This window comes from Gobio gobio (genome assembly GCF_949357685.1).
Source record: "Gobio gobio genome assembly, chromosome: 22".
Classification (NCBI taxonomy): Eukaryota; Metazoa; Chordata; class Actinopteri; order Cypriniformes; family Gobionidae; genus Gobio; species Gobio gobio.
The window spans coordinates 27611137-27627143 of NC_137118.1; the positions used below are offsets into that span (position 1 = coordinate 27611137).

At 39.2% G+C, this 16007-nt stretch overlaps 1 protein-coding gene across 1 annotated transcript; it reads left to right on the forward strand.

Moving 5' to 3' along the window:
- Window positions 1-8218: 8218 nt before the first annotated feature.
- On the forward strand, window positions 8219-15625 carry purg (purine-rich element binding protein G). Its single transcript, XM_079804803.1, has one exon. The coding sequence runs from the start codon at window positions 10898-10900 to the stop codon at window positions 11870-11872; it is 975 nt and encodes a 324-aa protein (XP_079660929.1). The 5' UTR covers window positions 8219-10897; the 3' UTR covers window positions 11873-15625.
- The last annotated feature ends 382 nt before the right edge of the window (window positions 15626-16007 follow it).

Genomic DNA, 16007 nt, shown 5'->3' on the forward strand with positions numbered 1-16007 from the left:
GGAGTGAAATCAAATATTGGTCGTCTAAAGTAAAGCATCTGCATCAAGTGCTTCAGGGAACTAGGGTTATTATACTGTAGTTGTTTAGTTACAATGCTTTAAACCTAATATAGAAGAATTAAAAATGAATAGGGCATCATAGATACATTTGGAAATGCATAGGCTAAGTTTCACAGTTCCTCTTAAAGGGATAGTTCACCCCAAAATAAAAAAAAAACTTTTTAATCAGACTTTTGCTTTTCTGAAGCAACCCAGATATAAACACGAAAACACAATTTTCAGACTAATAAAATGTAGAGTATAGCTCAAATTCAATTCTTCACATGGCTGTCCTTCGATGTCAACAAACTTGGTTCCTCGTGAACGTGCGTATGACAATTAGCGGAAGTTAGAGATACAGTTTGTAAAGTTTTAAGTATGGATATTTTTCTTACACAAATGCCACGCTTTTCTTCAGAAGGCCTTTATTAACCCCACCCATTACCATCAAGCTTGGAAGAGCCAGGACATTTTTAATATAACTCTGATTGTATTCATCTGAAAGAAGAATGTCTTATACTTGAGGGTGAGTAAATCATGAGCTAATTTTCATTTTTGGGTGTACTATACCTTTAAGCTCACTGCAAATCTCTGTTGTGTTTATGCTTTTTAAAAGCTTTTGTGCTTCTGACAGAGGCCTATATCAGTATCAGTGGTGTTAAGTATTTGAGTAAATTTAATTAGTTACTGTACTTGAGTATCTTTTTGGCTGCTTTGTAATTGTACTGAGTATCAAAGATATTAGCAACTTTTACTCTCTACTTGACTACTCTCTACTCTACTACTTTTTGAACAAGAAATTTTACTTTTTACTCCAGTACATTTGTGTTGAGTAATGCAATTACACATTACATTTTGCATGGCACCTAACTTTTTCTGCTGCAGTTGGTGTCTGCTATAAAGTGATATCGCCATCTAAGGGCATTGAAGGTACTATATCTTGTGCGTTTTGCCTTAACTCACCCAAACATGTCAACAAGGCTACATAACATGAATGCGAGTGCATAAGCAGGTAGTTGATGAATTGCAAGTGTTTGATTTATGAGATGAGGACATGACTACAGCCAGTGATGCGGCTGAAACCAGCCCATCCAGTGCAAGAAGGCTTTGACTATTTAATTTTACTTAACATTATTTTATTTATACGCTATATTGACGAGACCTTTTTGAAGGATATTGGTTTACTTATGGCCTTTTTGTGCACTTGAGCTTAACTGAGACTTGAGAGTTTGTAGACGTTTAAGAGGCTGTTGTGTCCACTTTGATTTATTGCAATATTGAAGTGTTCAGTTTTATTTTGATTTATAACATGATTTCTTATCTTACAAATCAATTGTTTCTTATTTTTACTGGTATGTTTCTCAGGTGTCGAGGACTAGTGCATCATTGAGCCTATATTTAGTATGAGTAAAATACTTAAGTACTGTTAAAATCAGATACTTTAAGACTTTTACTCAAGTTGTATTGGAATTGGTGACTTGTAAATGGTAATGGAGTAATTTTCGCTGTAAGGAATCTCTTAAAAGTATGGTTTTCAGGTACTCTTTACACCTCATTCAGATACATGAAAATTGTATAAATATATAAATTAAAAGTCAGAATCTCAAATTTCTGGCTTTACAAGGTCATTACTAGATGTTCTAGAGGACGTGAAAGAACGTAACTGTAACATAACGTAAATCTGATATGATGTGAACACTTTCAAAATACTTCAATACAAAGATTGTGAATGTTTCTCATGTTTGAAGTAAAACAACTGAATAATGCGTGCTTCACAGGGTTAAATCTGGGGACGGAACAGGGATCAGATATCATTTTCTATTTGCATGGAAATATACAGTCACAACATCAAAAACACCTTTAAAGTTAAGCCACCTTTATTTAGTGTTGGGTGCAATGCATTACTGCAATTTAATTACTTTTCCCTTAAAATTTAAAGTAAGAGATTACTCTTAATTGTTCTGTAATTTAATTACAGTTACTTCTGATGTGGGCTAATTGCATTAAATACTGTATATAGAACAATAGTGGATTTAACATCAAGATTTAACATCTAATGTTGAACATTTTTTTTTAATGTAACCTTCTGTCTTTAAATACTTAAACTCAGTTCAAGAATAATTTAGACAATTTTATATTATTTCTTTGCAAGAATTAAAAGAGCAGTTTCATGTCTTGTATTGTTCAACTGGTCGAGGATGATGTTCCATGCTCCCAGCCAAACCGCGCTCTGGCCCATCTCTGGTCGGGTACAGAGGACTCGCACTAGTCAACCGAACCAGACTTTGGGGGTCACGGGCACGCATCAGATATTATTATTCAGGTCAGCAGTAATGATGTTCGACTTTGACGGAGATCACTAAAAATAACATTAAAGGGTTAGTTCACCCAAAAATTAAAATTATGTAATTAATGACTCACCCTCATGTGGTTCCACACCCGTACGATCTCCGTTCATCTTCGGAACACAGTTTAAGACATTTTAGTACGATGTCAGGCACTATAATATGCTCTGGCCCCCTCCCCGTTCGCCGGAGTGACGAGATCCGTATAGACTGTCCTCACTCAATGGCTGGCTGTTCAGTGCACAAGCAATACACAAGTATTGGGACGCCTGCCTTTACATGCACATGAACTTTAATACATCCCATTCTTAATCCGTAGGGTTTCATGTGGAGTTGGCCCACCCTTTGCAGCTATAACAGCTTCAACTCTTCTGGGAAGGCTTTCCACAAGGTTTAGGAGTGTGTTTATGGGAATTTTTGACCATTCTTCTAGAAGCACATTTGTGAGGTCAGGCACTGATGTTGGACGAGAAGGCCTGGCTCGCAGTCTCCGCTCTAATTCATCCCAAAAGGTGTTCTATTGGGTTGAGGTCAGGACTTTGTGCAGGGCAGTCAAGTTCCTCCACACCAAACTCGCTCATCCATGTCTTTATGGACTTTGCTTTGTGCACTGGTGCGCAGTCATGTTGGAACAGGAAGGGGCCATCCACAAACTGTTCCCACAAAGTTGGGAGCATGAAATTGTCCAAAATGTCTTGGTATGCTGAAGCATTAAGAGTTCCTTTCACTGGACCTAAGGGACCATGCCCAACCCCTGAAAGACAACCCCACACCATAATCCCCCCCTGGTGTTAATTTTGTCACCTATTTTTAGTCTTAGTCTTGTGCCAAATGTCCTTGTTAGTTTTAGTCATATTTTGTCATTTACATCTTTTTTTTTTTGTCAGGTTTTAGTCGACTAAATGTCTCGTAATTTTAAACTAAAGAAAACTCAATATATTGTGTGACAAAATAAATTACATAAAATATATATAACCTGCATAATGTATGTGCCACAACACCATAGCTAACTTGTTGATTTACAGCGTAGATGCCTAAAATCAGCATTAGCTTATGAGACGATGGGCTCAAATATCGATTTAGATCTTGATTCAGTATGATTTCATATGTACTGTATATACGTAGCCTACTGTACATATAAGGAAAAATAAGTTTGCCTTTTAGCACTATTTTAAAATTTTGGGGGGGTTAAATTATATTTGCTTGCATTCATTACTATTCACTATTATTAACATTTTAAAATTTCACAAATAAGTAAGCAGTTATGATCTGGAATACCCTTTTGAGCAACTAGACTACACTGGAAAAAATCCAACTTGTGTTTTTTATGACAAATTCAGCGTTTAAAGTTTATTCAACTACACTGTAAAAATCCAACTTATGTTTTGAATGACAAATTCAGCTTTTAAAGTTTATTCAGCTACTATTTAACATGAAAAAAGTTTGGACAACTAATTGACCCTAAGTTGAGAAAACTCAAAATGTTCTGCAGCTGGTTGCCTTAAACTTTTAAGTTTTCTCAACTTTTTTTTTTTTACAGTGTACATGTATATTTATTAAAGAGCCATACAGGCACCTAGTGGGTAATGGCATTACAAATGAACATTTTTATTTTTCCAGCCACAAAATGACTCTAGTTTGCCTCTTTGCATTGGAATTCTCTATTTTAACCTTAATTACTACACTAATTGTAATATAAATATTAGAAAAAAATTTAAGTGGTCATTAATGGACCATAATTATTGCACAAATAGTTTTTAGTACTAAAAGATCTCCTCAAAATATTCAATACATATTATTGAAATAAAATATAGGCTATTTAATTTAAAAAATAGTTAAGGTATGGTCACATTTAACCACCAATGAGTATAAGTATGACCAATTAGTAAGGAATACCTGAGGGCTAAATACAAGAAAAACATTAATGTTAACAATATTGCATCTCCACCACTCTCTATAATAAAATGATACTGTAAATGTGGTTGACGTAATAATCATTGCACACTATGCTGTACTGTTTAAAAAAAATTGCTGCAAACACCTGTATAGTGAAGCTGTTTATCCGCTTAAGCCATTCAAATGTAGCCTATTGACACAGCGCTAGAAGTATTGAGAGCTCCATGAACCACGTGACTGAGCGCACCACCGCAAGATGAAAGCATGTTGCAACTCGGCTCTCGCTTTAACTGTTATGCCACATTAAGTGCACCAAAACGGTATTTATGGTTTGAATTTCGTATTTAAACTTTTGTTTAAATGTAAAAGCTTAGACTTTGTTATATCAAAAGCAGGTTTGGCAATTTGGTGTGAGATTTACTTAGGCAGAGTGAGAGCGTGAGACAGAGCCTGAAAGCGTGTCTGCACAAAATGCTTGAGAGTTGGCAACCCTGTGAATGTGTGTGTTCATGTATGTCGCTTGAGGTTGGTGGTGTTTTTCCCCAATATTTTTTGTCCGCAGTGCTTCCCGTCAGTTATAATGACACATTCTAACTTTTTGTCAATATCATTGTAAGTAGAATGCGACCAAATATCGAGCCTATTCCTTCTACCTAGCATGTGGTCGGCGCTCGTCACTCGAGTTCGCTACTGTCTATGGGTGTTGTCGTGTTCTTGCTCCATGTAGTTTCGTGTTGCAGCCACAGGCCGGCAGCAACAGGAGTATGAGACCTGTACTTGAGCAACAGCGCAAACTCATTCTGAATATTTTGAAGGCGTAACAGCAGAATATTCTATCTCATGATGAAAAAGTAGAGACGATTGTAGACGAAAATAAAGAGAGATTTTATCTTAGTTTTTATTTTATGCAAAACATTTTAGTGTTTTTCGTTTTTTTCCCCGTTATTTTACTTCTTTCGTCAGCAATAATGCATGTTAATTTAGTCTTAGTCAGCGTTTCAACATTGGTGCAGTCTCGTCATCGTCTCGTCTTAGTCATGGAAAAAAAGGTAATTGACGAACATATTTAGTCTCGTCTCGTCTGACGAAATTAACACTAATCCCCTCTCCACCAAATTTTACACTTGGCACAATGCAGTCCCTTGTGGCCTACCACTTTGTGGCTGAGTTTCTGTTGTTCCCAATTGCTTCCACTTTGTTATAATAGCACTAACAGTTGACCGTGGAATATTTAGTAGTGAGGAAATTTCACTAATAGACCTATTGCACAGGTGGCAACCTATCACGGTACCATGCTTGAATTCTTTGAGCTCCTGAGTGAGACCCATTCTTTCACAAATGTTTGTAGAAGCAGTCTGCATGTCTAGGTGCTTGATTTTATACACCTGTGGCCATGGAAGAGATTGGAACAACTCTGATTTGGAGGGGTGTTCCAACACTTGGCAATATACCTACATCAGCACATTGCACTTAATATACCGAGCCGGAGCACGCTTTTACATTCACGATGCAACGTTTTGTTTTGAATAAGACAGGAAGAAAAGCGCTTTCGCTAATAGACTGTTTAATAGATTTATCATTTATGCCACGCAGAGATTTTCACTTGATTGCACTGCACGTATCATAAGATTATTACAGAGACAGCTGACTTTGATGGAGGAATTTACAGCTTTGTTATAATAGCACTAAAAGTTGACCGTGGAGTATTTAGTAGTGAGGAAATTTCACAAATAGACTTATTGTCATGGAAGGAAAACTGAAGTGAGGACTCAAATGCGGGAAAAGGAATTTATTAACAAAATAAAAACAATAATAGTAAAGTCAAGTCAACCTTGTTTATATAGCGCTTTTAACAATGCAGATTGTTTCAAAGCAGCTTTACAGTGTTAAACAGGAAAATAATGCAACATAATTTTATTCAGCCGTATAGCCATTCTGGAGAAAACGGTGATGTCATCAGTTCATTTCAATTATCATACAGTGACAGTGTGGGCTTTAGATCAGTAATTAGATCAGTAATTTAGTTTATATGGTTAATTTAGTTTAATAATTAGATTTATTTGGATATTTAGTTGAAAAATTGAGTGTCCCCAACTGAGCAAGCCAAGCCAGAGGCAACAGTGGCAAGGAAACCAAAACCCCATCAGGTGACCTAATGGAGAAAAATAAACCTTGGGAGAAACCAGGCTCAGTCGGGGTGCCAGTTCTCCTCTGGCCAAATTAAAAAAACGGCGTATGATTATTATTCTGGCAACTTTACAGGTCAGAGGTCATAATAGATTGCAACACGCCGGAGATGGGTTTATTGAGGATGATGTGTTGATTAAATAATTATTCAAGTGCAATATTCAAACAATCGGAGTCATCACGCCGGAGACGGGTTTATTGAGGATGCCGTGTCGACGATGCAATTTCAGGGGGAGTGTAATTGACATGGTCTCTGCAGACACTTCAGGGTCATGCGTTGGTCTTCTCTGGACGCAGGTCCACCATCTGATCTGGATACGGCCCGGATTCGGCTGACTGCAGTAAACCTCGGGATAAAATAGAGAGACTATCATTAGCGTAGATGCCCTTCTTCTGATGATGTAACGAGTACATCTGGTGTTATGGGAAGTGTTCCCGGTTCCGGCTGACCTAGTTAATGCAGCCTAACAATCATTTCATTGAAAAAGTGTTTTATGTGTATGCCATAGTAAAGAGATGTGTTTTTAGTCTAGATTTAAACTGACAGAGTGTGTCTGCTTCCCGTACAATATTAGGAAGACTGTTCCAGAGTTTAGGTTCTAAATAGGAAAAGGATCGACCGCCTGCAGTTGATTTGGATATTCTCGGTATTATCAACTGGCCAGAATTTTGAGACTGCAGTAGACGTGATGGAGTATAATATGTTAAGAGCTCGCTCAAGTATTGGGGAGCTAAACCATTTAGTGCTTTGTAAGTAATAAGCAAGATTTTAAAATGTATGCAATGTTTAATAGGCAGCCAGTGCAGTGTTGACAGAACCGAGCTAATATGGTCATACTTCCTGGTTCTAGTAAGAACTCGAGCTGCTGCGTTTTGGACCAGCTGGAGTTTATTTATTAAGCGAGCAGGGCAACCACCCAGTAGAGCATTACAATAATCTAACCTTGAGGTCATGAATGCATGAACTAACTGTTCAGCATTTTGCATTGAGAGCATGTGCCGTAATTTAGATATATTTTTAAGATAGTAGAATGCAATTTTACAGATGCTAGAAACGTGGCTTTCAAACAAAAGATTGGTATCAAAGAGCACACCTAAGTTCCTCACTGACGACGAGGACTTGACAGAGCAGCCATCAAGTGTTAGACTGTATTCTAGGTTATTACTTGTGGTTTTTGTCCAATAATTAAAAATTCATTTTTGTCTGAATTGAGTTGCAGGAAATTACTGGTCATCCAATGTTTTATATCAGCTATGCATCCCGTTAATCTTGTGAATTGGTAAGTTTCGTCAGGGCGTGAAGAAATATAGAGCTGAGTATCGTCAGCATAACAATGAAAACTAACGCCATGCTTCCTAATGATATCTCCCAGTGGTAGCATGTACAGGGTGAAGAGCAGCGGTCCTAGCACTGAGCCTTGCGGTACTCCATACTGAACTTGTGATCAGTGGGACCTCTCTTCATTTACTGCTACAAACTGATAACGGTCACATAGGTATGATTTAAACCATGACAAAGCAATTCCACAAATGCCTACATCATTTTCGAGTCTATTCAAAAGAATGTTGTGGTCGATAGTATCAAATGCAGCGCTAAGATCGAGTAACACTAATAGAGAGATACAGCCACGATCGGATGATAAGAGTAAATCATTTGTAACTCTGATGAGAGCAGTCTCAGTACTATGATACGGTCTAAATCCTGACTGGAAATCCTCACAGATACCATTTCTTTCTAAAAAGGAACATAATTTTGAAGACACTGCCTTTTCAAGTATTTGTGATTTTTATTTAAAGTATTTAATAAACACAAAACAAAATGCACGAGGGGGGAAAAACAAATAAGGCTCAGGAACAAGAAATCGGGAAAAGGAAACAGAAGACGTAACATGGACAACGTACCAACCCAGGACAGAAAACGGAAGGAGATTAAATAGGAGACAAACAAGGCAGGTAACGAGGGACAACAGGTGGGGCAAATGAATCACTAATCAGATGACAAGGGTGGGGTCAAGACTGCAGACAGGAGTACATGGCCCAGATACAACCAAAACACCACATGTGCAAAACAAGACCGGACAGACATGTGACACTTATTGCACAGGTGGCAACTTATCATGGTACCACGCTTGAATTCACTGAGCTCCTGAGAGCGACCAATTCTTTCACAAATGTTTGTAGAAGCAGTCTGCATGCCTAGGTTATACACCTGTGGCCATGGAAGTGATTGGAACACCTCTGATTTGGAGGGGTGTCCCAATACTTTTGGCAATATAGTGTACATCAGCAGAATGACGAGATAGATGGCAAAGAAAATACAAAAGGGGAATGGGTCAGGGAAATATAACTTTAAAAATATCAGGCAAGAGGTAGGACCCGGAGAAGCTTTCCAGCTTAAGGAGTGGGAAGTCCTGAATACGTGAGGTACATTGGTTTTGCAGTGTTTCACAGAACTAAGATATGCTGTCTTTTGCTTGAATATACTTGTGGGTCATCTTCGCTTGTTTGTTAATTTGCATTATTATTATTATTATAGCCCGGAATGTCTAAACATCCTCCAACGCCTATTTCATGCATCAGCTCCCAAAGTGTGTCCGAAAAATTAGATAACATGCTCCTAATATGTTTTTTTTTCTTTTGGTTCCCCTTTTAGTGATTGCTATAACCCATTAATCTTGTCACATTTGTAATGTTACCTAGACTAAGAGCATGATCATGTAGGGAGCTGTTCATGAGTGTGATCCTTTTGGGTAGGGGCGTGTTTGTTTTGGTGATTTTACATAAAGTATTTCAGGTATGACGTCACTTTGTAGGCCAATTGGCAGCTACCATCACACTGGCTCCCTCGACAAAAACCCAACAGGATCTTTCCATCCCAAAGGCTTTTGGATTATTGCAAAAAACAAGCTCTGTGATCAACAAAAGTTTGATACTTACTTACACGTTTTGTCCATCAAGATCATTTTAACAGACACTTTTATGAATTTTGAAGCCTAAATTCAGTCGCTAGAAGCAAAAAGCTAAAGGTAGGCTATAAACTAACCACGACGAATTCCGCGTCATCATTAAATAAGCTTCCAACAACTATTTCAGTTTTTATCTAAAAACATTTTCTCAGAAAGTTTGAGTTTTAAAGGTTTATAAGCATATAATAAAGCCGTAAAAGTGGACTGAGGTTACCTCTTTAGCGTGATGATGTTTAATGTCCCCGACAGCCTGTGTATTCCCATTTAGCTACTTGTTAGCAACCACCTTTTTCAAGACACGTAACAGCTTCAAAAAATCCCGAGTGGGGTGTTACTGATGTATTTTATGTAGTAGAATAAAACAAGAAAGTGTCTTGAGCTTGTGATCACCACAGACCTTATTTTAGCCATTTAACCAAAACCCCATTCAAAAAAACCCATTGACTTTGCGTCCCAAAGTTTGGGACGATGGAATCGGAAGTGCTAAAATGCTAACTAAGTTCCGCATTTTAGCCAACAACGTTTTTTCAGCATTTTCCAGAAATCGCTTACTGCACCTTTAATTATGACTTCAAAAAGTCAAAATTATGACAAGTCATAATTATATGATTAAAGTAGAAATGATGACATAAAAAGCCTGTTATGACTGTCATGCACTGAAAACAATAGTAATCTAAAAATGGTTAGATTTAAATGATCAATAGTAAAAAAATATTATTTAACATTCACTGCATCAACCTAAGGCATTAATTTAAAGGCCTACCAACAAAATTAATTTAGGCTATATGGGTTAACTCAGGTAGAAATAGCTTTTTAGGGTAACAATTGGAGGTTATTTGTAGGCCTATATAATTATTTATTTCATAATTTCCATTTATGCTATAATTCTGCATTAGAGCGGCATATTTCGACTTTTTATGTCATATTATTTACAAAAGCATGATTGATTTAGCGCATGTGGCTGAAATGGGCTTCCATAGAAAACCGAAATGTGGTAGTATGGACTATTGATGTACTACTGCACACTTTGCCGTGCGCAGCGCAGTGCCAGTTGTAGTACGCAGAAGCGGTATGTGAGTTGAGTTGAGTTGAGCTGCATTCGGGAGCGCGCGCGCGCCGCTGTGTGTGTGATAGAGGGAGGGGGAGTGGGTCATTGAGTTCATTCGCACTACAGCAGCGGCGCCCTCCATAGAGATCCGCTGTCTCTCTCTCACACACTCTCCAGCTGGCAGAATATGTGTCAGATGGATGCTGAGGCGAAAAACAAGAGCTTTTAAAATATGGTGCAAACGGTACGTGCCTCTGCGCTTCGCTTGACCTTTCATCAGGACAAAGAAAGTCGATGAGCCGTTTTAAGCGGAGCCGCTGCTGCTGCCATTTTCAGGTCAGTCGAGGAGACTCGCCGGAGCTCGAGCTGTCGATAAGCGGAATAATCCAGCGCGGAGAGATGATGGAGCGCCGTGAATGATTATGGCCGATAGTCAGCGGAGGGGCACGGACAGCGGCAGAGGCAGGATGACATCGGGATACTCGCAGCAGTACGCGAGCAGCAAAGCGTCAGATATACAGGAGCTCGCGTCCAAGCGCGTGGACATCCAGAAGAAGCGCTTCTACCTGGACGTGAAGCAGAGCACGCGCGGTCGCTTCCTGAAGATCGCCGAGGTGTGGATCGGCCGAGGCAGACATGACAACATCCGCAAGAGTAAGCTCACCCTGTCCATGTCCATGGCGCCCGACTTGCGCTACTGCCTGGGCGACTTCATCGATTACTACGCGCACATCGGGCTCCGAGGATGCCAGGCGCCGGACCGCCGGCCGGATGAGCAGAGCAACGGCCAGGGCCGCGCACTAGACCCCCGCCGGAGAGCGGCGGACCCAGCAGCGTCTCCCAGCGAGTCCGCCGCATCCGAGGAGCAGACGCACCGGGTGCTGAAGAGTGAGTTCATCGAGCGGGACAACAGGAAGTACTACCTGGACCTGAAGGAGAACCAGCGCGGCCGGTTCCTGCGCATCAGGCAGACCGTCACCCGAGGACATGGCAGCATGGGTTACTACGGGCAGGGCATCGAGCAGACCATCGTGCTGCCCGCGCAAGGGCTCATCGAGTTCCGAGACGCGCTGTCTCAGCTCATCGACGACTACGGCGACGACGAACCCGAGCGGGCCTGCGCGCGGAACCACGACGAGTCGCCCGAGCTCCCCGAGGCGGCGTCGTTCCGCGTCGACAACAAGCGATTTTACTTCGACGTGGGCTCGAACAGGTTCGGCGTGTTTCTGAAGATCAGCGAGGTCCGGCAGCCCTACAGGAACACCATCACCGTCCCGCTGAAAGCCTGGGCGCGCTTCGGGGAGAACTTCGTCAGGTACGAGGAGGAGATGCGACACATCTTCAGCTGTCATAAAGAGAAGAGGACAGACACGGAGGAGCAAGAGGATTGACGCAGACTGCTGTTTCTGACCTTTCTGGTGTTAGCTGTACCTCTGGTGGACCGTCCGGCCCCTTCTGTACATGGCCATTATTGAAGTTGATATGAATCTAGACATAATCTGTGCATAGAGGCTCTGCTGAGGTTGCAGTGTGTGTGTGTGCGACCGGACAGGTGCAGTGTGTTTGTGTGTGTGTGTGTGTGTGTGAGTAAGAGAGAGAGAGAGAGTGAGAGTGAGTGAGAGAGAATGTGAGCATGCATATGAGAGCATTAGGATTTGGTCTCTTTGCATCCAATACTTATTCCCAGGCTTTACATGTAGGAGGCTGCTGTGCAATTTCTCAAAGCTGGGAATCAAATAATCGTAAGCACTTATGTCAGAGATACACTGCACACAATCAAGTGCCGAGTATTTCATGGTCCAAAGTGAGGGTTTTTATTTCATTTTGAAGCTTGAAGTCTGACTTCATCTCAATGATAAAAAAATAAAATGCTACACTTTGCCATTGCACAAACACTACTTTCCCCATCTGAAATCAAAAACCAAAAAGTGCATTTAATATTTACATTATTTGGATGAATTATTTACACACTAGCCTAATGAAAAATACCCAACCTAATGAGGTGCTTGAATTATAGAGCATTCAATTGTGTGGCTTTAGCATAAATGATGAACGAACACACAAAATTTGTTTTTTTTTAATTAAATGCTTTTAGACGTGGCTTTAAATATTGGATTTCAGCAAAATCCTGCTTTTGATAGGTGCAATATATTTTCATCAGTCCCTGTCACTGGGATCAAACGAGAACTGTGCAAAAGCAAAGCGAACATGAATGGGCTGTCAAATTATGTTTGTTTTAAAACAGCTAAATTTAATTTAGCTTGGTTTGAAGGGTCGTGAAGGCTCTTACGTGAGGTGATGCATTATGGATTTACACAGATCTAAAAAAGAAATGCATTTGACATGACGTCATTATGCTCAAAAAGATAGCTGTGTTTAAAAAAAACAAACAAAAAAAAACAATTTCCTACTACATTACTAATAAGAAATCATTCCTTTTTTAAGCAGCGTATGATAAAATAAACAATTTACTAGCAAATTGCTGCATCCCTCCCCAGATGTCCTTCGTGCCCAATTTATTGGATTGTGGGAGATGGTTTTGCAGATTTTGGCGTACTTTTTTAAAATCTACTCTGAAATTGGGCATACTATGCACAGTATGTATTCTGCATACTGAATATCTATTGAATATAATACAAGCAGTAGTGTACTATTATGAAAAACACAAAATGCGTATGTTAACTATAGTGGCCTTTACCTTTTTTCTGGGCCTGTAGCATTTAGAGGCATGACATTCGTGCATCTAGGCAGTTGTTTTCTCGTTGAAGCACAACTAAAGAAATATTTCCGTTGGTTTTCAATCTGGCGCGAGTTGGCTTCTGTTTATTTGTACTGTAATTACTGTCGAGCTGACAAGAAAAGCAATTCATTTCGGCACTTCTATTGAGTTCTCAGCTATCAACAGCTGTTACCTAATACCTTTTTTCTCTGTTCGTAAGTGTGAGTGTGTGTGTGAGAGAGAGAGAGTATTTATCTTGTATCAGAATATGACTGAATTATGGGTACGTTTTAAGGGTTAGTGTTTAGATGCTGATCTATAACAGACACCTCCTACAGGAAGCACTTTATTCAAACAGCACTTTGAGCTGCTTCACCTGCTTTACCACTGCACAGAGGACCTTCGTTTGTGCCCCGTGTGAGAAGAGTGACAATCGTGCTCCCAATTGAACACCTCAGCCATTCAGAAGTGCATTCATCTGTCTGCTCTTTGCTCTTCTTGCTTTATTTCGATCAGATTCGGTGGATGTGTCTGATTTAGCATATCACTGACACCAAGTATTCAGTCTGTGATTGTATTGTTCTCATCGTCTGTTTGGTTTCCTATGACTGTCTGCACACATATTTCTAACAATAAGGGCTGCTATAGGAGGCAGTATATATAGTGTGGGTCATAATTCCTGTAGTATTCAGATTACCTGTATTTAGATGATGAGGCAGTTATTTTCTCCCCCTTTTTGTTCTACCAAGGGCATCAAAATATTCAGAAAGTTACCCTTGAATGGCAGCGGCAGGTTCTTTTTTTCTTTCCTTTTTTACCTATGAAGCGGTATTCTGGCGCGAAATGGATGAACCGTGTACACTTTAAAAATCTGAGTACGGGTTTGTTCCCAACAAAGAAAATGAGTAGAAGTATGCTTGTTATACGTGTATGTGCAATGCATGACCAGAAGAGAGCAGTGTTCGTATGATGTTTTTCTTGCTTTATGTATAGGTGGTATACAAATATTGCTAGTGTACACTATTTATCACCCAGATAAAACAGCTGATTTCATTTTAAAAAGCAATTATTGGGAAGACTGATGTCTATTTTCCTGTAGTGTTAGAGGAAACAGCTATATCAATTTATAAGGCCATCTCAAAATGTTATTGTATTGCAGCTCTATCTGAATTACTCTAAACACTTGAATTCATGAAATTGGACTGTTATGCATAACATGTACTGAAATCACATTTTTCAACCCATAGGCCTTAAAATCATTAAACTGCGGTTGTAATGATTGACTTTAGGGTTACAATTTGTAGTTTGCCTTCATCTCTAAAACGTAACATTTGTACGCATGATGTAAGAAAACGAAATAACCGGAAAAAAACATGATCTAGCAAATAAAATGAACAATAACAGTCAAAAAAGTAAAATATTGTAGTTCTGGAAATATGGAAATATCTGAGCAGAGATGCATAAACTTCTGTATTTGTTCTTGGTAGTTGTGTGGGTAATGTGACGTACAAAAAAAAAGAAGAAGAATAGAGTGGTTGTTCACAAGCTTTCTTCAGTTGTTCCTTTTTTATCTTTGTGTTGACCATCTGCGGTTGGAATTAAGATGTGTTAGTGTTTGGTCAATGATTTTAAAAGATGGCAAAAAAATTTAAAGATGTTTTGGTGTACCTTTAGATAATGTAATGTAGTGTGTCCTCCTGTAGAGCCTTCGGATATTATACGACTCAAAAACAAGAAAGAAATGGTTCTGTCTAGCACTTTCTTTAATGTGAGTACTGTATTAGTTTCTGTTTAACATGTATGGTACAGTATGAATATTCCTGATTTGCCTTGTAATGTTTTAAAAAGGTTGAAATGTGTAGGATTATACATATCTGGAGAAATATGAAGTTTAAAATTGACGTTTGTGCATGCCAACAGTAGGGTCCTGTCAAACTTAACATTTATATATATATATATATTATATATGAAAAAATGGTGCTATGAGAACTTATAAAGGTGCTGAACTGGACCCTAGCTGCATGCATGTTGAATGACAATGGAAACAGTAAAGCAAACCCAAGGCCAGATGCTGTCGTCAATCTCATGATACCCGTTCTCAACGCAAGCAGTTTTGCGTAACTGTAAATCATGCATACTTCCAATCGCCCGTGAGCCTGCAGCGTTCCAGCCGTGTGTTGGTGGCCTTTGTTTTCCAGTTACGGTTGCTTTGAGCAGGATGACATAGGAAAGGTTTGTTTACTCCTGTTGAATGCAACCAGGGAGCAGCCCATATAGCTTGACTGATACTCAGACGTTACAGTGAATGACAGCACATTATATGTGGGTGTGATAACTGGAATCAATTGAGCTGTAGGCATCACAAAAGTACAAGCTGAAATGTGTGATGCTTATTTACAGTTACCCAATATTTGTGTGTAAAAGTTCCACAGACAATCTAATAAAGTACAACTTTTTTATGTTTAAAATGTGTTTTTTGGTCAAATCTTCAGATATCATTGGCTAACCGGAAGACATTGTGTTGACTGTTGTAAGCATATGCTGGCAAAACGGGATGTTTTTATCTTTTTTTCCCATTAAAGTGTCTTCATAACTTATTTTTTGTATAGTCGTTTGTACACTAATTAATTTTTGGTTTATAATTTTTTTATTACTGTCTCTGAACAGTCACAAGGAAGAATGTGTACAAACAGTATAGCTGCAGATCATCAGACTGTCTTGTAGTTTTAAGTGCTCTATATGGTCCCATTTTATATTAGGTGGCCTTAACTACTATTTACTTACATCAAAAATTCATATTGTATTCC

What these genes read in the sequence shown, in the direction of transcription:
- purg (XM_079804803.1), top strand. Translation starts at nt 10,898, where the DNA reads ATGATTATGGCCGATAGTCAGCGGAGGGGCACGGACAGCGGCAGAGGC.